The 23,701-nt window shown below is 38.0% G+C and overlaps 1 protein-coding gene across 1 annotated transcript in view; it reads left to right on the forward strand.

The window, feature by feature from the left end:
- LOC104161451 (calcium-dependent secretion activator 2-like) overlaps positions 1-23,701 on the forward strand; it is a gene marked incomplete at both ends in the record, with an annotated part of 128,863 nt that overhangs the window by 35,229 nt on the left and 69,933 nt on the right. The window contains one exon of the mRNA XM_009699902.1: positions 3,234-3,566. Coding sequence (XP_009698204.1) covers positions 3,234-3,566 — 333 coding nt within the window. The remainder of the gene's footprint in view (positions 1-3,233; positions 3,567-23,701) is intronic.

Below are 23,701 nucleotides of genomic sequence, written 5' to 3' on the forward strand. Positions count from 1 at the left end.
CCACCAGTGTTGTAAAACACGTATGTATCCCTCAACTCTGGACCCACAGATACTCAGTCATATGGACTTTCTGGAACAACAATGTGAACAACTCCATTGACATGAAACTGATGACATACCATTCTCCATATAGTAGTGATTCCCATAAACTGCTATTTAGATTTTTTTTTTTTTAAAAAAAAGCAACCATGTAACAGCTCAGAAGAGCTTTGAAACTGAGACAAATCTCAAGAAATATAGCTGAAGCAAAGGAGTTTGCATTTAACATGAAGTGTACCATATGTCTTTCAGGAACAGGAATAACGAGACATTTAATAGCTTTTTAATGCGTCTTACTGTATCAAATTTTAGGCACATATGGTAGACTCCTAACTGAATTTCCATTCTCTTATGGCTTTCTGTTGTAAACAAAGTCTTGAAAATGGATTCTTTCTGTTCAAATGTTATTATTACTTTTTAATTATCTCAAATACAAGTAGTTTATTTTAAAGATGATGTTACATTGTTTTTCCCTCAGGAAAAATTTTGGTAAACTGCCACTCAAAAAGGAGTAATACAATAAGTGTTTTAGGTCCAATTAATTCCTTTTCAGAACCATCCATGTACTTTTTGTAGTCTGTTATTCACACCTTGGGTTTATATTTTGAGGAATTTCCTTCAATATCCAGCATATCTTTTGTGAAAGACTGATCTTGGAATAATTTTTGAAAATTTAATAAAAATATGCTTCAGAAGGGAACATTTTAAGGTCAGAGATACAAGCAAATTGTATTTTGTATTTGCACATACCTGTGGTTTTGCCTAACATGAACATGCCATGATTTTGGCAATGTTGTGGGCACCAAGTGTTACAATAATGCTTCCCTTCCACGGGTAAGTGTTGAAAAAATGGAACAGATTTTTCCTGCAATCTCCTGGAAAGTCAACTTCAAAATCGGAAGTAAATTTTGAATTAGTCTGGTTCATCAGTCAAGGGAAGCACTAGCAGCTTTTCAGCCCCTGCATTCTGGATTAATGGTTTTGAATAATATGACCGAAAGAAGATAATGAAAGGTGAATGGTATTCTGATGATCTTACAGCATGTATTTTGCAGATTGTATTTTTTTTTAATTAGACTGATCTAGTTATATTAACAGTAGGTAGGGTTGTGTAATCTTGGATAAACATGAGATTTTGAGGGTGAAGAGCCTACAAATATTCTTAATTTCAGTCTTTCTTCTGCATCTGGTTTCTCTCATTGAGTATGCAAACTAATGTGATGGAAGATTTAATGTTGTTTATCAGCAGAACAAAGTAGCTGAAGTTAGTTTGAAGTTATTTTTTTAAATATTTTTTTTTCTTATTTGCTTTCCAGTGAAGCTGTCAGAGGAATGAATCAATTGTAATTGCAGACTGTTAAATCAAGGAAAGGCTTAATATCCTTGTACCTGTTTGCATTGATAAGTTTTATTGCTGAGTGGAATTTCTGATTATTATTTATTTTGAAATGAGATTCAATATTTGTGTAGCATTTTCAGGAAATTAGTATCAGCATTAATTGACAGTAACCGTGTCAGGTCCCGTTGTGGATGAGAATTTAAACTTAGCTACTTATGTTTCCAAGAAAGGAAATCCATCATGGTACAGTTAAAGCATAAAATGTTATTTGCAGATATTGGTGATGGTTTTTTTAATAATCTGGTTGGGCATGTACTTTTAGGCTTTATCTGCAGCCTTCTGTACAATATCAATTAGGATATCTGTTGAAAGAGATATTTTGTAAGTAGCTGCATTTTAAAATATGCTACAGGGAAACATGCATCAACAAGCACTGGAACTTGTAGAATATGGTTTTCTTGGTCTGTTTCCACCTGTGTACTCCTCTCTACTCAGCTTTTTAGCTCCTCTCCTACTCCTCTGGTTTGTATTTTCCAAATGAAGCACAGTAGTATTCTAGGTTGGTTGTTAAGTGCACTGTCTTCCAACATGTGATAGTATATGGAGTCAGAGCTCTACTGTGCTCTCATCTCCACTCATTGCGTTTTCATAGCTCTTGGTGACTGACTCTCTGAAAATGCACAGTTAACTCATCTTCCACTTCATAGCATCTGATTAATGCAAAGGATCAGAAAGGTGATGGGTGGGAAATCTATTTAGACTATGTGGTATCACATCTGTTCTTTGTATTTCATCTGTGCTCGGGGTGTTGGTGTGGCACCCAAGCAGTCCCCCAGCAGCCAAGCCTTGCAGGGCGGAGGGTCTCGACCCATCTCCCTCGCTGCAGGAAGCCAGGTGGTTCTCCCCAAGTTAGCCAGTTAATGACATGATGCAGTTTATCCCTTGTCCAAGGCACACATCGGTTGTTTACACGGCTGATCAAGCTGCAGTGGTCATCTTTTTGTTGGTTGCATGTTGTAGACGAACAGTTTCATGTGACTTGCTACTAGAAGTGACCTGGCCACACACAGTGGAAAGATCAACCTTGCCAAATCCTGTGTTAGAAGAGTTGAATGCAAGCATCCTTGAACACTGAAAATTTCTTACAGAATGCTGATGCTGATTTAATTGGTTTGTTGTTGTAATTTGCCTTGTCATATCTTAGAGTATGTGTGCTTGGGGGAGGTTTTTTGTGCTGCTTTCTGTTTGGGTTTTTTACACAGAGAATCCCATCTTGTGTCTACAGTATTGTATCTACAGTAGTAGAACCAGTTCTGTATCTTTGAGTCTTTCTTCTCTCTATTATTAATATTGATTGTAGTATTTGTCTAGTATTTTTTTCCATGGATTTCTGTCTCATCTTCCATGAGATTCTTGGCTGGCTTAAAGATCATATTTTAACTCATGGTCCTGAGTTTTGAGACAGTGTAGCTTATTCATAAGTTATTTGCAAGTAACTTTAGACTTCTGTGGTTTTCATGGAGAAAAGATTAATTAAATCCTGTAGGTAAGTTTTAAATTAGCTGCTGTTAATTCAAACTTCATTCTAGCTTAGCTGTTGTAAATTTATGCATAAATACTTTAAAAGCTACTTAGTTAAAGTACATATTCGATGCAGAAACTTACTTTTTCAACATAATCACTTGTTTCTTTATGAAAAATATAGCAAATTTGGCCTGTATAACTCTTCCATAAAAAGCGATCTTACATAAAAGCAAAATATTAGGTTCTAATCCCTTTATAAGGGATTATTTTGTGTTTATGTCCATGCCTAACTTTTTCTGTTTCTTTTTTGTCTCTTCTTTTATTTTAAAAGGTATTTCTCAAGAGTGACCGGGTTGCAAGAATGGTCCACAGTGGAGGATGTTCTGCAAATGACTTTAGAGATGTTTTTAAGAAAAACATAGAAAAGAGAGTCCGAAGTTTGCCTGAAATCGATGGATTAAGCAAAGAGACAGTGTTAAGTTCTTGGCTAGCCAAATATGATGCCATATACAGGGGAGAAGAGGACTTTTGCAAACAACCGAATAGAATGGCCTTAAGTGCTGTATCGGAGCTGATTCTGAGCAAGGAACAGCTTTATGAAATGTTTCAGCAGATTCTAGGGATCAAAAAATTGGAACACCAGTTGATTTATAATGCCTGCCAAGTAAGTATTGGTGTCACTCGGTTTTGTTGTGTCCAAAATATGTCCCCTCTGCCAACAGGTCAAGTGCTTCCTCCCTGTGTGTAGGAGCCTTCAGTTTTAAGTACATCTCCGCAGTCCAAGGAGATGAGACCCCTCAGAAAGGAATCTTTGCATCATTTGGTCGCTGGAGAGCACTTGGAAAAAGGGTATGCCAGAGTATATTGTACTTATGCTACAGGGATCTCCTGAGACCTTTTACAGTGTCACAGCTCCAGTGATCTGGGTGATTCCGCAGAATGTTCTATGGTCTATATACCTGCATCCCCTTATATAAATGACATATGTATGTACATACGTTTCTGTGTATGTGCATACATCTTTAAAAGAAATTTGCTGCCATAAATAGAAAGGTGACAGGTGATTGAATTCAGGATGCTCTTGGCCATCCAAAGTCTAGAAGGTCGGTATGTTAGAATTCAATATGTGCTTCATTTCAAACATTATCTACGAAGCGAATTTGCACAATTTTCCTTTGTTGTTTTGTTGTATAAAAGTGATGTTCCCCATAAATTACTGAGGCCAAGACAAGCAGTCTATTCAGCAATCATATTTGGATTTATATGTATAATCTATTGCTAATCAGTGATGTAAATGGTATGTAAAAATATTTATCTGGCCAGTCTTCATAGTGATGCAACTATAAATTAACAATTACTTAGGGAGGAAAAACTTGAAAAAATTGAGGTATTTTTGAAAGTTTTGCAACCGACCAGCATGGATGTAGCTTTTAAACTGAGCTCATGCAGCTTTCTACACTGTCTATAAAATAGTACAGCAGACTACAGCTAAGCTATTTTGCATATATTATGCTGAAGATTGGCTTGTAGTTACGGACCATCTTAATACAGGAACAAATGAGGAATCTTGGCTGTTGTTGCCTACTTCATTTATGGATTAGTGTGGCATGAAATCGTGTAACTGTTCTATGATTGAAACATCTGTGATGTTTGATGCTTCTTAGGGTTGTAGATCCAACTTTCATAATAAGAAAGTGTAGTATTTTATTCTGCATCAAATTATGACGGCTTCCTGTTTTCACTGTGGGCTGTTTACCGACAGGGTGGAAACAGACTTCTGAATTAGCAGTGTTTTGAATGGAAAGAGGTAGAAATTCCTTCTTTTTTTCCTGTTTGCCCCATCTTTGTCCTTTTGCCTCTTAATTCACATACATGTGAATCATGAAGGTAACTTCTGGGTTATGCAGGTTGGTAACAAGACGAAGCAGCACTGAAATCTTGGGGGATAATCCTGCTTATTTGGTTTTTTTTGTGCAATGGAACATAGAGGCATGGGATAATTCAGTTTGGAAAAGACCTCAGGAGGTCATTCAGTCCAACCTCCTGCTCAAAGCAGGGTCAACTGTGAGGACAGACCAAGTTACTGAGGGCTTTAACTAGTCAAGTCTTAATACTTTCAAGAATGGAGATAGACTGCACAAACTGTTTGGGCAACCTGCTCCAATACCTAAACCCAGGAAAAAGTAACTGTTTTTTTTCCTAAAAGTAGATAACCCGTTACTTATAGTAGAAATTCTGTATGGATTCCTCCCTCATCTGATATCTGATGATTGCTAAGTCTTACTTTACATGTCACTGTCAACGGTCAAAATCTGCTGTAGCTCTATATTATGCTAGAGGAACACAAACAAATGTGACTGTAGAGCTTTGAGCAATTAAACCAAAAAATTGTTCCCTTAGTCTAGAAGTGGTTCTGGTGATATGCACTGCTAGGTTCTTGTATCTGTATACTTGAAGACTTCTTTATTTTGGTTCTTCATTGTAGGAGTGTTGATAGAACAAAACTGGTTGGCAAATAACAACAATTTTCTGTCTGTTCTTGGTCCATAAACTACGGAGAGACTGAAACATCGCAGTGACTCATTTTTGTCTTCTGCCACGGTAGAATTTTGAGCATGGGATGATTTTCTTTTCTATTTTTTGAATTGCAAATTAAAGAGGAAATAATGTTGTGGTAGGTAGGAAGGGAGAAAGACTGACTGATCATCCTGATGTGTACAAAGATGACTCAATGGGATTAAGAGAAGACTCTTCTCTTACTCTTCCTGGTTTTGAGCACAGAAGGTTGTAAAATCTCCTGTGCCAGTCTCCAAAGTACATGTTGTTTACCCTAGGTTCATGTAAGTATTGGAGGACAGGAAGAAAGGGAGACTTACCTCTTTGGGACTAGATACAGGAGCACCTACGTATTTAAAGCTGAGAGGAATGGAGAGGGAAAGGCTTCAAGGCTATACCCTTCTTGTTTGGGGTTCTAACTTTCTGAAGATTTTAGTTTTCCAAGGCAAGGGTGAGATTACTTTGCTAAAGCAAAATCTTTCATTATGTACTCCAACAGAGTTGCTACCAACCATACATTTCATATCCTGTTCCTGTGGTCCAGTCAAGCACATAATACACCAAAGGTATGAGGAGAAATCTGTTGCAGAGAAAAACCCAACAATCATAGTCTTCCTGGGAAGCATATTGCAGACAGGAACTGGTCTCTGATAGTGTAATGCCTTTTCTTCTTTGGCGAAATCCCTTATTTCTCATTATAATTTTAATAAATATTTTAGTTTAGGCTGTATCTTACTGCTTTCTATTGACAGTGTATTTATAGAAGATGAGATGAAGTTAGACTTGGATTTCAGTCAGCATGTGCAGTTTTCATTCTGCCCTAGAAGCCTCTATCTGTCTTTGTATGAAAATGCTCACTTTCATTTCCCTTTACCGCTGCTGTTTAGAATACTAGAGACTTGTAGATAATGATAATCAATAGTGTCTGGGAGCAGTGAGATAAGTGAAAGTCCAAACAGATATTAAAATTATATTTTTGATAGAGGTTTTGATGAGTTGGCTTCTAGCCCGTGCTTCTAGCAGAGAATCAGATATATGAAATTCTCTATATTTTGCAGCTCTGAGAAACAGCTACCCTTAACAGCAAACCTGTACAGTTGCAATTTGTGCAGAAAACTTTTTTTCTTCCCCCCCTTTTTTTTGTTCCTTCCAGGCCTTTGGAAATAGGAAATGGAAAAATGTCTTACAATGCGGATGATAAGAGTAAATTATCCTGTACCTACAGGGCTGCTAAGGAGTCAAGGATGCTATTTGTAACAGTAGGAGGTATTGTCTGCCAACCACCTCCTTGTGACTTTCTCAGCATTTGGAAACTTTTTATTGGTTTTCAGCAGCTTTTGCTCCCCAGCCTGTTCTAAATGGAGCATTCCCTTCAACTCTTAAACCCTTGGTACATACACTAATAGGCCTAAGCCTCTCCTTAGGTAGTGAACATTAACAGGACATTCACATTAAGATGTTGAAGACTTCTTTCATGATCTCATTTTCAACTTTACAATTTAGAGCAAGGCCAGCAACTGCTGCCAACCACCTATTTCTCTTTGTGATTAAAAGATTCAATTTTTTAAGTGCTAACACTTTCACCTGTTTTTTATTTACATTGTGTTACCTTGAGCTGTGTTTTATGATAAAGGAATGATTGCCAGTTAGCTGGGACTTAATGAGCTCCTTGACTTGCTTTTGAGATGCCTGGCCACAGTGTGTTGTTATGTTTTCTTTGATTTATAGAGATCAAACATGATATAGGGATTTTTTCTTTTTTTTTTTTTTTAAAATGATTCACTGATGTAGAGGATAACTTTGATGCAGAAAGTCAAACTGAAAGTCAAACTCAAACTAATGTGTAGTCATGTACCACTATTATTACACCACTTCACCAGTACCATTGTTTCTGTACCAGGTAAATCATAATGCCACACAGTTTATTTTATTTTGAAATTACCTTTATAAAGTTGTCCTTTTTGGGTTAATCTAAACCCCTTGTCTGGAGTGCAGGGAGGAGAGAACAGCACTGATTTTCATAATGAAATAATTCTTGCAAGTCACATTCTCTTTTCTGACAAGTAATAAATAATTTTGACAATAATGTAACAGTTTTTAAGAGGAATTATTTGCTAAGTCTTCTACTGTTGACTTTTTGGGAGTCAACCACAAACTAATTCTTCTGGAAATAGCTTTAGATGGTACTTTGCTACAAGATACAATTTTCTGTTTAAAAACCTTGTATTGCATCTGGTTCACATCCTTTATTATCTTTAGCTTTTACAAGATGTAACCCTTTGTATAAGTGTCTAATACTGAGAATGATTGACTATATTGTATCTTCCATAATAAATTTTTGTATTTTTAATTATGACAATATTTTCTGTGAAGAATTTCTCCTGATCTGAAGTCTGCCTATGGTGCTTGATACAATTGGACTCTTTGACCCGGCATTCCACTGAAGTCTGGTTAATTATGCAGTTTTGGAAATAAGTCAAATTAAGGGCAATCTAATTTGCAGCAAGGCCTTAATAACTTTTGAAAGTTTGTAGCTCTGATCCTTTCCTCAGTAAAATCATGAAAAGTAGTACAGTTATGTCACGGATCACAGAACTTCTCATACTTCTGGATATTTTTCTTAGAAACTTTCGTGCCCTGTATAAGTTTTAGGGACAAGTCCAACTTCATGAAGCACAAAGAATAATCATATCTTTGTACAGGAAGTTTCAGTGTAGAGTTGATAATCTTCTTCTTGAAGTAATTAAAGAACTGTTAAGATTCCCTTTAGTATGTAGACCAAAACTTAAACAGATTCGTTAATTCTTTAAGTCGAGGAAAGACACTGGAAAGAAATTAGTTTGGGCTGCATTATGGAAAATGTACTGTTATGCAATATGTATATCTGAGTCTTTTTAGGCAAAAGAAAAGATACTGGCTCTGTGAGATGTTATAATGTGACCAGGACTTCAGCTAAGCCAGTATCTTTCCAATAATCACCAATGACTCTCACTACTTGTTTCATGATAATTGACACCTGATACAACACAATAACCTCTGAAAAATGTTAGCAAGGTCCGTTGCTGTATTTTTGAGGTAGCATCAGGTGTTGGACAAGACATCCACTGATGTCTTAAACATCCCTCTAGGCTGAAAATGTGCTTTTACCTGGCCCAAGATATTCCTGCTCCCCTGTTTTTAAAAAAAAGGAGAGGAAAAAAACCCAAACCCAAACCTCGTGCTGATCATCTGCTTTATATGGAAGATCTGCTGTGTTCAGGCCTTACTTGGTATGAGGTTACTGGTGGGTACCCAACGCGTGCCCCCAGCACGGGGCAAGGTTTATTTACTCTCTAGATAAAAGTCAATTTACAGGGAGTGCCGAGTAGATGGCAGGAGTGAGGGGAGAAGCTGCCTGGGCTCTCAGGGGGGCAGAAAGGGCTGCAGTGGTATGAGAGATCTCCTGGGAGAAGAAAAGCAATAATTTTGTGGGACTGTAGGAGGCTATGGAGTTATAGTTAGTATTCAGGTGTTGGCCACATTTTTATATGATAAATGTGAGTCTAGAAAGCTTCTGCACGCAGTCATGATGCAGTAACGGTATGCTTCCTTGCAGAACAGGTCAGTGCTTTAAAATTGTCATATGTGTCTGTCAACCTGTAAAGAGTTTCATGCCTTTGATAACAGAAACATTCAAATGTTCAGGCTCACTCACACACCAACTCTATTGGTTTCTAGTACCTGTAAATACAAGACTATATCTTCTCCCATGTGCTTCTCCTCACAAAGAAATCTGCTTTCGGATTGATTTTTCCCCCCCTCCCCCTGTTCTTTAAGGGGTAAAAAGATCTGCCACTGTCCTTGAGCAAAAGCAGAATAATTCAAACTAAATATATTCTGTGGAGAAATAAATTGTCATTTCTCACAGGATTTTAGATGTTGTCTCTTCTTCATGAGAAGATTACATGCACATAGGAGTTTAATATGAAGTTATTTCAACAGTTACCTTTTTATAAATGTTTTTTTGCTGAGGTGCTTCATCTGTCTTTTACCTCCATTTGAGAGGTCTGGAGAGGTCTTGCTCAAGACAAAAGTTTCAGTGCTTTGGATAATAGTGCTGCAGCCTCAAATATTCCTCCTAAGATTACTTCTGTAAAGAGACTGAGAAATCCAGAAATAAGCTGAATAGTGTATGTCAGACCAGTTTGGAGTTTCAGCTTAATAGCGTGAGTTCTGATCAAAAAGGAAGTCTTGGAACCCCCAAGTGATTCAGTTCTGTTAACAGACACTGATGATATTTAAATAGGAGGGGAAAAAAATGTTTTAGCTCCTGTAAACAAGTGTTTTTTCCTATAACAGCAGAGTTTACTTTGGAAAAAAGTCTCTGATTGCCCCAAAGGGTCTTGATTTGTTCTCATTTACTCTAATGATAGAAGAATGATGGAAAGAATATTAAAGCATCCTCAGAGAAGAAAGTTACTTTTTTAGCATGTTTAAATATCTGACTCTGAACAATGTTCAAAAGCCTTGCAAGTTACATAATGGAGAAGTACTTTGAAATATTTTTGTTTGTAGTTGAAAGATTACTGAGAAAATACCAGAGAGAAATGGCGTGTTGGCAACAGTAATGCATTTTCAGTACTTGAGGTATTGCGGTATTCTTCTTACATTCGGCTATTGGGTTAGAAAAATTGGCTTTGACATCTACATTTAAAAGGAAAGCTTGAGTGGGACACCTGAAAACCATGAAAATATTCAAAGGTTTACTTGTTCAGTGTAAGCATTAAGAAAAATCCTTGAGGGATAGTTTTTCACTTTTAATCACTTTCAAGTCAAAATTTACATCTGGATTTTTCTATCATAGTGCTCTCTCTGTGCATATGTGGCTTCTGTTCTTGCGTTTTGTTTTGCAAAGGAGTTGGAAACATATGGTACGTAGTAGCGAGTGACTACCAGCACTCATAGACCAGTGGATTTACTTGTGGGTTTTAAGTTAGCATCCTTCTAAGCTTGTTCTCCTGTGTATCACCTTTCTTGTCACAAGAGGTAAGCCAGGCTTGACTGAGAATCAGCAGAGAGAAGCTGAGAATTACCCATCTCCCCTGCTCTGCCTTGTGCCTCCTCTGAGGATTGAAGTCATCAGCATTGGGATTTTGGCTGCAGATCTTTCAAGCTGTTTTGTTTTCTGAGACTGTCTTTGGCATTCGGTGAGTGCAGGAAAACAGCAGGAGAATGGATATTGTAGCATAAAAAAATAAGGAAGTTGCTTTTGGCTTTGTTAAAACAGGTCCTTTTAAGCTGCTTCTATTTTTTTACCTTTCCCTGTATTTCTTCCCCTAAAATATTCTTTTGGAGCTTTCATGAAGTAAGTAATGCTGTTTTGACATTCTCTTGAGTTCCAGATCCAAGGGAATTAAGCTGCCCCAACACTCAAAGCCAAATATATCCAGCATTCAACTTTCACTTATATTAACATCACCAGTGCATTTGATTCACCAAGTTTAGTATTACCAGCTGAGGATAAAGTTCCTCTGCTTTGGTATTAAGCAATAAAAATAAATCTTTTCTCCCAAAGGCTGTTGTATTAATTTTTTTCTAATTTTTTTTTTTGTTTTTAAGGAGAGATTCTGTGTCTTCAGGTAAATAAATACAAAGCAAATAATATTTGTAGCCATGTTTCCAGACTGATGATTAAGTTTATTAATGTCTCCTTTCTTTGCAATTGGCTGCCTCGACAAGGTTCGTATGGGTTCCCACGCCCCAGTCACTCCAAGGGGAAAGATGGGGGTAAATTTGGAAATGAAATTATTAATGTGTATGGTAAATACATATATTAAACAGAAATATCAAAGCACAGCCATAATAGAGGATACACTGTCCTATGCAAGAGTAATTGTGTATGTAAAATGGCTGAGAGTTCTGCAGTTCTCTTTGAATATGCTATAATTTGTGTGTTTGTTTTTTATCCTCTAGGAAGGTGGTTTTTGTGGCTGTCCTAAAAATGAGAGAACTCTCAGGTCACCTTTCCAGCCGTCTCCTCTGCTGAGGCTGTCCTAATCTCTAGGATCTAATCTCTCAATCTCTAATCTTCCAGGCTGTCCACCCCAGACACCCTCTCACCCTGAAAGAGGATTGATTCTCAACAGAAGAGCCATCGTATAGGGAGATGCTCCTTGGTTTGTCAATTATTCCCATATTTTATATTACAAGACTCAAAGATAGTTGTTCATAAGATCCAGATTCAGTCTGGTGTCAGTGGTGAGGCTGTCTGCTTTCTGATTAAATGTTCATCATTCCAAATTTCTGACATGTTTACAAGCAAGTGCCTGTTTCTATAGGTCTTCATTTTAGTTTTCTGCTACAGGCATGAAAAATTCTCAGGCCAACTGAAATAACTCTTTTTTGGGTCAGTAACATGAGTAGAGAGAAGAAAAAAATAATTGCAACCCTCAGTCTCCAAGTTTACAGCCTACTGGGAAGGGGAAGAGTAAGAGGAGAGTAAAAATAGGATTTGTCTGTACTTTGTGTCCTCTATGAGAATCTGTTTCTTGAGATAACAGATAAATAAATTGACCTCCAGGCATTTTAGCTGTGAACAGGAAAAATCTGCAATAAAATTGAGGCTACTTGTTTAGCAGAAACGTTGACTTCTAGGTGCTGTTGGAAGGAGCTGTTGTATGGTAAGCACTCTGGGGCTATGGCAGAAGAAATAGCCCTTTGCAAATGAGGGAAGGGAAGAGTCAATCCCTCTGTTGTCTCTGAATGAACTGTTTTCCTAACTGATCATGCAGTGCCAAGATTTTCTGATGTGGGAGCACTAGGACTGCCTGTAAATGAGGGACTATAATACTGAGCCATGCCCAAGAGAGCCTCCAAAGGTAAACGCAATTTCTGGAGTAGCTTTGTTTTATTCCTAGGAGCACTGTAAAATCGTGCTCCAATCAACCTGGCACAGCCTTCTCCCTGTACCGTGTATTTCCTCAGGAGGCTAGGGACAGCAGGATCGTACCTGAAACACCTGTCCCTCCTTAGGGAAACTTATCTGACCAGTATTCCAGTTTTACCATACTGTAGCAGCTATTGTGTTGTACAGGTGGATAGCAGACTTTCTGTAACTGATGTTTTCCTACCTGTTTGACGTTAATAGTATCCTCCTGTTCCCATGTTTCCAGGAGGATACAAGCTGGAAGCTTATAACTTCTAGCAGCGGGAAAATGACTCCCTGTCTCTGCAATTGTTGATCTAGAAAACTGGTTCACGACTCTTGCAGCAGAGGAGGATGAGGGAGTCCTGTTACAGGTTGAATGCATGTTGGACATCTCAACTCATGGGACTGGTCCCCAGCAAAAAGGCAAAGGAACAAGTGTTAAGAGTTCGGTGACTCCAACCTGTCCAGGACAAAGGCACCCATGGGCTGTCCAGACCTTTTTATTTGCTTCTAGCCTGGACCTGAGATGTTGCAGAGGTATTCCTGAGGCTCATCTAGCGTTCCAGCTATTGCCCCTTGCTGTTGATCTGTGTGAGCACCAGTGACGTGACCTTGAGGAGATCAAAGGTGACTGTAAGGCTCTGAGAGCGAAGATGGCCCAGGGTGACACATCCAACCTGCATAATTGATGTAATCAGTGAGGCTTTGACCTTTGGTTGTAGCACTTTGTTTTGAGAGAACTGCTAGTAAGAAGTGATGGAATAAACTTGACAGGAAAGCATGGACATGTTTGTGGACAGGATTGCTAACCTAATGTGGAGGATTTTCAAGTAAGTTTGTTAGAAGATAGGGAGCTAATCGTAAGGTTAAATGAGAAGGCAGTGCATGTGGAGAAGAGGCATATGGTAGAAGGCTACAAGAGACACGATAACGTTCCCACTCAGAAAGGAGAGTGTTCACAAATGTGTCTACACTAATGCCTACATGATAGTGTCTACACTATTTGGGCAATGAAAGAGAAGTCCAGTCTCTGGGTCAAGGTCAGAAGGGAAAGTAATACTGGTGGTGTTGTGGTAGAGGTCAGTTACAGACCACCTGACCAAAAGGATAAGGCTATTAACAATTAAGAACTCTCTTAATGGTAGGTATTGATCCTCATGGTGGATTTCAGACACCTGTCACCAGTTTGCTGGGAGGTTCACGCGGTGTTGTGCAAGCAATTGAGGAAGTTTCTAGACTGTGGTGGTGACAATTTCTGAACACAAATGCAAAAGGTGCAGTTGAGATTAGTGCTGTATTTGACCTGCTGCTCACAAACAGGGAAGAGTTGGCAGTGAACGTGACCACAGGTCGCAGCTGGGCTGCAGAAATCACCAGTAGACAGTTCAGAAGTTGGAGGAAGGCTGAGAAGGTAAGCTGTGAACTTCTAATGTAATGAATTAAAAGACCCTTAAGAAACTGCGGTGTGGGGAAAAGGAGAGTTCAGGAGTTCACTCATTTCTTAAGAAAGCATACCAAGAGCTCAGGAACAAACCATCCTGTTGTACAGAAAATTTGAGAATTATAGGTATTACCTTAGTCCCTGCTGAGCACAACCTCTTGCAATCCATTTTCACATGTATAAAGGTAATTGCTGTTAGTTAACATGGACACCAAGAACAAATTGTGCCTGACCAACCTGACTGCTTTCTCTCGTGAAATGACTATGTGAATGAGAAGAGCAGTTAATGGTAACATACTTTGACTTCAGTAAGACTTTTGACATCGTCTTCCACCCCATTCACATTTGTAAGTTGAGGAAGTATGACCTGAACAAGTTGACTGTTAGAGGGCTTGAAAATTGGCTAGGTCACAGTGCTGAAAGGGTGGTAGGCAGTGATTTAAAAGTCCAGGTGGTAGCTGGGAACACAGTCCTCCAGAGTTCAGTATTGTTCAGTAATTTTATTGACGACTTGGATAATGAGACAAAATCTTTCTTCAGCAAATTTGTGGACAGAATGAAACTGAAGGGGAGGGTGGTACAGCTAACATGCTGAATGGTTAAGGGTAATCTTGAGTGTTAAGCTAACAGAAACCCTGTGAAATTCATCAAGGGTAAGTGGAAAGTTTTGTACCTTGCACGAGGTAACCCTGAGCGTGATTATGGACTAGGAACCAAGTGGTTGAGTTGCAGCTCTGCTGAAAAGGATGAGGTGAGGGGCAGGTGTGTGTGGTTTGCAGGAATGATGCCAGGTTGAGTAAGAGCCACCAATGTCCTTTCATTATAGATGAGAGAATGCTGGACTACATTAGAAGCAGCGTAAGTAGGAGATGGAAGGATTTTTTTCTTCCTCTCTGCCTGGCAGTGTTGAGGAAGAGAGACTTGTGTAACCTGACAAAGAGGAGTCTAATGGGTGCTCTAATAGCAGTCTACCACAAGGAGCTTGGAGGGAAGTTTCAAAGACAAAGATGACAGCACTGTTACTGTGTAGTAGCAGATGGTATAACAAGAGTTAACTGTTACAAGCTGTGACTTCAGATATTCAGAATGATCATTAAAGGAAAACTTAAGTATGAAGGTAGTGGAGCAAAGGAACAGGTCAGCCAGAGAAGTTGTGGAATCTCCATCTTGGAGATTTTCAGAGTTTGGCTTGATATAGCCACAGCTGACTCATCGACTGTTGCCAAGTGGGAGGCTGGACTTGATAACCTCAAAATTGTCTGTCTAACCCATGTTTCTGTAGTGCTGTGTCTTGTACTTAGATCAAAAGTGAAGAGAATGTTGATAGGAGGTGCTAACAGGGGTATGCAGTTCTTGATGCAAACACCTAAATATTACTGTTCATGTTTTTGCTAGGTGTCAAAGCCTTATTACAGTCAGTTGGGATCTAGCTAAACAGTGGAACCTAGAGAGTACTATCAAGTAGACCCTTCCTTCCTGGTCAGTGGAACTCGGTATGAAGCTTCTTAAATACTGGACTGGCATTTAACTAGCGTTGGCTTAGAGACAATATGGAGTCTATGTTACTGGAGGTGTTTTCAAGTAAGTTGGAGAAATATGTTTCTAGGCTGGGCTAAATAGGTTTGGTCCTTCTTTGGGATAATTGATATACGAGGTGCTCTCTGACCTGTGTTCTAAGCTATATGTTACCACTGAAGTTGTTTGTAAACGTGGGAAATTTCTGATTACATTACTCTTTCAGAAGAGTAACAGTTGATTGTCATGGAAAACAGATATTGGCTCTTGTCTTGCATCACCAAAATAAAGAAGTTCCCCATGTTAGGGATATACTAGCTACATGCTCTTAAGCTGTATTTTTTCATCTTCCTGGTTAAGGTCTTTTTTCCTGATCATTAAGTAAACAAGATATAGACAGAAGATCTATAATCTGTTTTCTTTTTGACCTCACTCCAAATGTGAGAACCTTCATAGATATGGAAGTCAGTTTTTCATGGTGCAACACAAATCTGTAGATGAAGCTTTTGCCTTCTTATATGTTAAGCTCTGGATTAAATATATTTTTTCATCCTTACTCAACTATTTGGGGTTTTTATTTTAATGGATAGATATGTACACGTCACTAATACCACAGACTTCTAGAACAATGTGGCAGACATTCTGCAGCTGATGCTACAGAATTTAACAGAAAAGGAGAAAATGGGTTTCCATTCTGTCATCTTCTAGCTTCTCCACATTGTATTTACAAAAAACTTGAGCAATTTTTCTTTCTGTTCACTGATTTTCTTAAATAGTTTTTTTCTTGTAGAAATTATTAGCTGTTTTTTTTTTTAAAAGATTAGTAATATCCTCAGATATTGTGTATGTTTAAGTACAAATGCAGACTTTCAACTAAATAGAAATATCTTGCCTATTTGAAATAAGAACTGTTTATATGTGGCTGAGTGTTGTGGTCTGTTGTGTTTGTTTTTTTTTCATGGTGCATTTTGGAAGCAAACTCATATATAGTTTTTTGAAAGTCTGTGATAAATCTGTGCTTCAGTTGTGAATTGTTAGCCTAAATTTTAAGTTTTCTGGCTAGTTAAGTCAGCCCCATGTAATTATTTGGGAAAAAATATTGGCATGTCATTCAAGGTGCTTTTGCTTGCTTAATGCAATGCTCATTAACATTTATTGCCCTAATTACGTATATTCCCTTTGGTTTCAACACTCCAAAGAAAATCTTATCAGTGATTAATAAGGCAAGAAAACATTCTGCATGATATTTTTGGAGAATGAGGAGGGTAAGCAAAAGGAGAGGGGTTTTCCTTCTGAAGCAAGGATAACTTCAGGATAATATAAAACACTGTGAGCCCATTTAGGACATAAATATGCATATACCAGCAAGGTTTGCGTGATAATCTTTGGGTTGTCTTGAATATGGTAATCTCTGGGTAGGGGGCGGGAGAGGAGGAGGGTGGAAGACTTTTTCTGAGGAGGATCAGGACATGAGTCATAGCTCATTTAAGGCCCATCGCTTCCTGGTTAGGGTGGATGTGGGAGGGTATTCCCTGGGCAGAACCTGAAAGCAACTTGTATTGAAGGAGACAGCCAATATCTATTTCAGCAGGGTCCGGGGGAAGGTGAGAGAGAGAATAAGAACACCCATTTCTTTGATCATCTTACTCACCAGAGATTACCAGTGCAGTTGGGACCTCCACAGTATTTATGGTGGGCGTGTAGAGAACTGCTTAAGTGCTTTTAATAACTCCCTGGAGGCATCTCTGTCTCTCCATAGATTGCTTAGGGATCCTACATTTCTGACTTAAAAGATACTTTATTTGGATGGTAAAGTAGGCTCTACGCGTCGCTCTGAAGCTTTTTGCAGTACCCAGCTGTAGGAAGGACACCCTTACAAATAACAAGACAAAGACTTGAGTGGAAAAAACAAAGTTAAACTATTTTGTGTGTGCATGCTCATAATTTTGTGGTGGCAAAGTTGGGGTGGAAGGCATTTTCATAGTTAACAACTGAAGAGTTTGACTTCTACAGCATGGAAGACAGCACTGTGAGTGTGTAGACTCTGTCTTGACAGCATCCCTGAACTCCAATGTGTGGATGTGAAAACCGAGATACAGTTAGATAAAATAAGAACATTTGCATCCATGTCCTTGATTTATCTGTGGGACATATTCTTAATATTTAGAGTGATTACATCTGTAAATAGTAAGAGCCTGCCATTATTCTTTCTTCTGTCTCAGCACAACATGCTTCCCTCAGGTTTTCACCCTGTCCAGCAGAAGTGGTCGAATACTTTAATCTCAGCCAGCAAGAAGGGCAAACCTGGGTTTTGCCTATTGATCTGTGCAATCATCACAAATGCCAAGAGAACGAGGCAGAAAATTCCATTGCTTGTAGTGACACTTTTGACCTGTGCAAACTTTGTTTTTTCTCTCTTCTGTAATCCACTACTGAGCCACTAATGTGGATCCTAATGTGACTCCAATAATATCTCATTCTGGAGTTTAATGTTGATACTTGATTTAAAAACAGTGCTGTTCTTAAACTGCCAGTGGACTGACTTGTCATCAGCCCATGACACTTTTTTCTGAATGACAAGTTCAGTGATAACTATCCAAGTCCTGATGGTGGTATTTTTATAGTACAATCTTGATATTTTACAAGGAGGTTTGGGTGGAAGGTTTCTTTTGTTTTCCTTTTGATTGGTTCCTAAAGAGTTTTAGCATGGCTTCTATCTGATTCACTCTATTTAGGAGGAGTGTTGCGTCTTTATTCAACAACTTCACGAATGTCTTGGAGACTGCAGTGTCAGAGAAATCTCCTGAGTTTAAAGGTGATACTAAACTGTTTTTTGGGTGCTCTAGTGTTGCTTTAGTTGCAGGGAACTCCAGAAGGACCTCACAAAACTGCATAGGCAAGAGTGTGACCGAAAAGCTCTAATGTAGCTAAATGTAAGGTAACACATCAGAGGAGAAATAAACTAGTGCATGCCCACAGGATGCTAAACTGAGTAAAGGCAGTTACAGCTCAAGAAAGACACTGTGGTGAAATCATTAGTTCTTTGTGCAATAGTAACGTTGTTTTCCTGCTGTATATAACCTTCTTATGCCCGTACATTGAGTATTGTATGCAGCTTTGGTTTCCCCATCTCAGGGATACAGGGGAGGTCAATGAGGACAAGAGGGTGGCGTTGAAAATCATGGAACAGCTGCCTTTCAAGGAAAGACTGAGAGGGCTGAAGCTCTTCAGTCTGGACGTGAGAAGGTTGACAAGGAGGAGTATGGTTGAGGTTTACAAAGTTATGAGAGTAGTGGCAAAGGTGAATGTGTACTTTCACTCACCAAGTGCCACACCACTAGAAACTGGGACACTCAAGGAAGTTTGTAGGAGATTGCAAATGGATGCAACGCTTCCTTATGTGGCTTTTGGAGAACTTCCAGAACATTTTGTCATGGGGAGTGATGAAGGCAGGCCGCAGCAGGAGGTTCAGAAAGGTTTGGACAAGTTCCTGGAGAACAGGCCCCTAAATTGATGCTAACAGGACTAGGCCTGGATGTACCTTACAACATCCCTCACACTTCCTCAGGCTCTAAACTATCATTAGAGTAATGCACTTTGGAGAACAACCAAGCTTCAGCATTTTACCTGAATAGCCGCCTCTGCTTCACTGTCACACCCACAATTCTGGACTGTATGGACCTTTTATCTGGTCTAACAGCGTGTTTCTTACGTCTGTAGCACACAAGATGATTGTGTAATCCAGACAGAAAATAGGAAGGTATTTCCTTTAGAATTTGGGGCATGAAACAGGAATTACATATACGTATAAATACATATTTTATTGTTTGAAGAACAGCCTCATTTTATGAGAATGGTCAAAATGCCAAAAAAGATGTAAAACAGTAGTTTGTAAAGTGAGCAATTTAGAATAAAGTATGACTTAAATTACTTCTTTTAGTTTTTCTTATAGAACTGATTTATAGAAGTGGAATGGCTTCTGTAAACTAGATGTTCTATCATTTTCCTAGCCTCAGTTTCTTTCAGTTGTCTGTAAATGCTTTTAAGCTTTAAAAAGAACAATCTATCTTGTTTTATGCAGGCTTTATTGCATCTCTACCCATTGTTTTCTTGGGAAAGCCAAGGCTCTTGGCTTGCACTGAACTTAAACAGACTCTTCTTGGACCTTTTTTTTGAACAAATGCTGGATGCAATAGAGGTACAAATAGGATAAACTAATTGAATTGGTTTTAGTTCTAGTTTTTAAATCTTGATGTTTTACCTAGTGGAAAGTGCATGAATATAGTGCTCATGAAAGCAATAGCCGTATTACTTTTAAGTGTGCGTCAGAATAAGTGCTGTGGGATATGAACCACTCTTTGACAACAGACAAACAAGAATAGTGCAAAGGGTTACATGTATACTGTTTTCACTGTCCATAGTGGCCGTAAGATACATACAACTAGAGGGATACTTAAATTTTCCGCTTTTATATCTCTTTGAGTAGGGGCAAGCATTTGTGTGACAAGGGAGTTGTAGTTGGGTTATGAAGACAACTGGGGCTACAGCTAAACCCAAAACATTATTGGAGGAGGCATGGTTTGCAATTTTGGGGCTCAGCTTTGTAGAATAGAGCCTCTGCTACAAAAACAATTTGAAGTGAATGTTCAAGGAAACTAAGCAAGATTGAAGAGCCTGTTGTTGCAGAAAAGGGCATGAATGTAGTGAACCTGTTCTTGGTCAATATTCCAGTCAGTGTATGTAGACATCCATGTTTATAAAATTCGTCAAATTGATGTCTTTACTCGATTCTCTTCCCTGCGGAGAAAGTCAGAAGAGTACCAGAATCATAGCATTTATGGACAAGCTTGTGACAGTGTATCAAAACCAATATGAACTGAAAAGCCGTCTAAGTAGTGAATAAAATAAAATTCTGGGGTTTTTTATTAAATGTTGGAGTTTTCTTTTTTAATTTTATTTTTATTGAGCTTTTCCCTTTCAGAATCTGCCGGTAGTAGAATCCAAGTAATATAATGGTTCCAAGGCTATGTAAAGAGTGTGTAATACTTACAGAGAACTGCTATAATGGAAAGACAATCCCAGAAATGCTAGCTAAAGACAAACCATTAACTGTCTAAGTACCTGCTGTCTGATTTTTCTTTCTTTGATGCCTAAACAGACTGCTGTGCATAAATATTAAAATATTTGTATCTAGGTCAGTGTATCTTTTTCACTAAAACCTCACATTACATAATTAACAGCCTCTGAGAACTAAAGAAAGCTTCAACTTTTATCTTTGCATTAAATCAGAGGAAAAACTAGTAGCAGAGTCAGTCTTGAGACAGAGTGATTCCCTCTGTAAATACGAGGGCTTAGCAGACTTTCTTCAAATATTATCATCCAAATACCTAGGCAAAAAGCTGATTTGTGTGCATTATTGAAATTTGTTTATTTATTTACATAGCACATGTCAAGATTTGGCCAAGAAGAGAAACAGATCTCTTAACTCTTGGAATTTAGGTTAGCAGAACACCAGTTTTGATTTCAGTTCAGTGATATAAAATAAAATGGAAAAAATGTTTCATTTGGGCAATCGATGCAGAGCAATGATATGACAATGTGTTGTGGAAAAGACTGTGCATATAAATTAGTGAAGATCCTGGTTGGGAAGGACTACTCTCTTTCCTCTGCTCATGTAGATAAAAAGAGTGCTAGGGCCTGTTCAAATCCAAATAGACAATCAAAAAACTCATTCTTTATTGTGCAAAGACATTTGCATTACTTTTCCAAGTGTCCTGTTCACAAAATACCAGTTTGAGTCAGTAGATGAAAATATGCAATAAAATATTGAAGGCTACGTTTTAATTTGGATTAGGACAAATTTTGAAATGCTAATTTCTTTTTTGATTTTCTTCAGTAAAGGTAATATTAAACAGAAGACACGTGTTGCATTTGAAGACTCCTTTTAAGCTCCTTTTAAAGATTGGATTATTCTCTGCCATTTGGAACATACCATTTTGACTCGGGTTGTCTGGCAAGTTTAATCAAGTTAACTGTTAATAAAAGGCATTTAACTTGTTACAGTTTCTCTAAAAGGTTAATAGCAGTCAAATATGAAAGGTGATTGTTAGGGAAACAGTCATTGAATAAAGTGCATTGTACATCTGCACAGCGCAGTGTAAAAGAAACTTTCTTGCTAGAGATGTTCTCATTAATACATGGTGTCTATTTAGTTCTTCAAATATCTTACTACTTATACTTTTGGCTAAGTACAGTGAAAGTTTCACCTATGTACATGTACTTTATGTTAAGTTTTGAGTGGAGTGGACTTAATACAAATTTTAAACTGTTCTCGTTACATATATTGTGATCAACTTGAATACTGTATGTGCTTCCTTTTCTGTTTATTTTCAAGTCTCACTGCAGATTTTCCTAGGGTTTTGGTATTGGTAGTCCCTGAATAAATGAAAATCTAATTGCAAGAGACAACTTTTCAGCTGGTGCTGAAAGTCTCAAAATTGCACCTCCTATGTTTTCAAAGCTTGAACGTAAGGAAATGCCATATCAAAGTCTCAGCTTTGATTATTTTGGAAACTACCAAAGTCTCCATCCAATGGTGGTTTAAAAAAAAAAAAAGTCTAAGATTTTAAAATCGCATAGTTTTCAGTTTTGCTTTTGAGAACTCTGACTTTTTTTATTCCATTGAATTAATTAATGTAGTCTTGACTTCAGATTTTGGGTTGATTTTAATATTTTTGATAACCATTTTTTACAAATCAATGTATAATCAGTATAATTAATGAGTGCAAACAGTGAAATTATATCTTCTGCCACCTTAATCGATCATACACATACAAATCAACATTGAAATCACATAAGCAGGTGCAGAACTGTATAAAAATATTTCTGAGATCAAAACTTCTCACCATCTGAGATTGTGCATGAATATTTTGAGCTTCTGGGGTTGTATAGATTTTGTAAGAAAATTCTGAGTGAGGTGTTATATCTCATGGACTTATTGAAGGTACTCAGGCACAGCTTTTGAAAACATTGATTTGACTGAATTTTATTTTTTGTATCCAACTGAAGCCACAGTAGAGTATTTGACTGTTGACTGGCCTTGCTCTTTATCTGCATTATGACTTGTTAACAATACCAGCTATAGAGAAAGCGATATGCTAATTGCTTGCTCTGTTCATCTATCCTAATTTAAATATTTATATTATTGTAAAACTGCTGCTTCTCCCCCCAAAAAATTGAGGAAAAATATAATAGTAGTCAGTAAGAATTTGTATTAAAGCAAATTAATTCAGACTGATGTTTCGGCTTTTTGCTGGCATTGTGTTGCAGGAAAACTGAGTGATCAGCTTGGCCAGCTGTCTGAAAGGCAATCTTGTTGTGCTCTACTAGAGCAAAATCGATAAGAAAAGGCTGTGAGGCCTCATGGTGCATTGTGAAAAGTTGTTTGAACACCTCATATGGGCTTTGGACCTGTTAGGTTTATAAGTCTACTTGCTGCAGACAAATAGAAAGTAGAAATGCTTTCAGTGGTTGTTGAGTTTGTCTTTTGGGTTAAAATTAGCTGAAAATATGTATGTTGGTATTCCCCAAGAGAAATAATTTAAAAAATAGGTGCTTCCCCCCCCCCCTTTAGTTTAACCGTTACCAGATCTTCTCTCTCTGACATCCTTCCTCTTCTGTTTCACTTTAATTCTGTGTTGCACACACTGTAAAATGCACCTCTGAGTTTATTTGCCAAAACTAGCAAGTTGTTGTTCTTTGTGTTTGTTGACTGGGAAAAAAAGCGAGTTGGGAAGAGGAAGATTGAGGAACTGAGTTTTTAAAGTTTGTCTTTTGCAGAGTTCTGTGGGAAATCTGCAGGATTTCGCCATCACACGGGCAGGGTCAGCCATCGGGACAGCCATTTGCATGATACGTGATAGGGACTTTGCAGGGTGCAGAGAACATGAGAGAGTTTTTAAATACCATTTTATTAATCTGTTTTATGAATCTGAATTAATCCTCTGTATAATCTATACACAAGTAAGATGAAAGATTGTGAAACTGAAGCTAGACGGCATAGCCTCCTCTGAAATACAGGAATTAATACATTTTCTTTCCTTTTACAGCTGTGTTTTCTTGTTGTGAAACACAGAAGGTTTATGAAAGGCAGAAGGTTTATGAAAAGGTTCAGTAGAAGCTATTCAGAAAGCTTCACACATCCTGCCCTTTAATCAAATCTGATTTTTCCCTCCTATAAGAAGTGGAAGCAATTTACTTCTGTCACACTTTTGTTGTTCAGAAGTTAAGTCCTGTTGAATTCATGTCCAGAAGTGTCTGCTGCCATAGACTTGGAGTTGGGTGCTCAGTTTTCAGCCTGACTTGGAAGTTACTGATCCTT

Source organism: Cariama cristata, unplaced genomic scaffold (assembly GCF_000690535.1).
Source record: "Cariama cristata isolate BGI_N322 unplaced genomic scaffold, ASM69053v1 scaffold6365, whole genome shotgun sequence".
Taxonomy (NCBI): domain Eukaryota; kingdom Metazoa; phylum Chordata; class Aves; order Cariamiformes; family Cariamidae; genus Cariama; species Cariama cristata.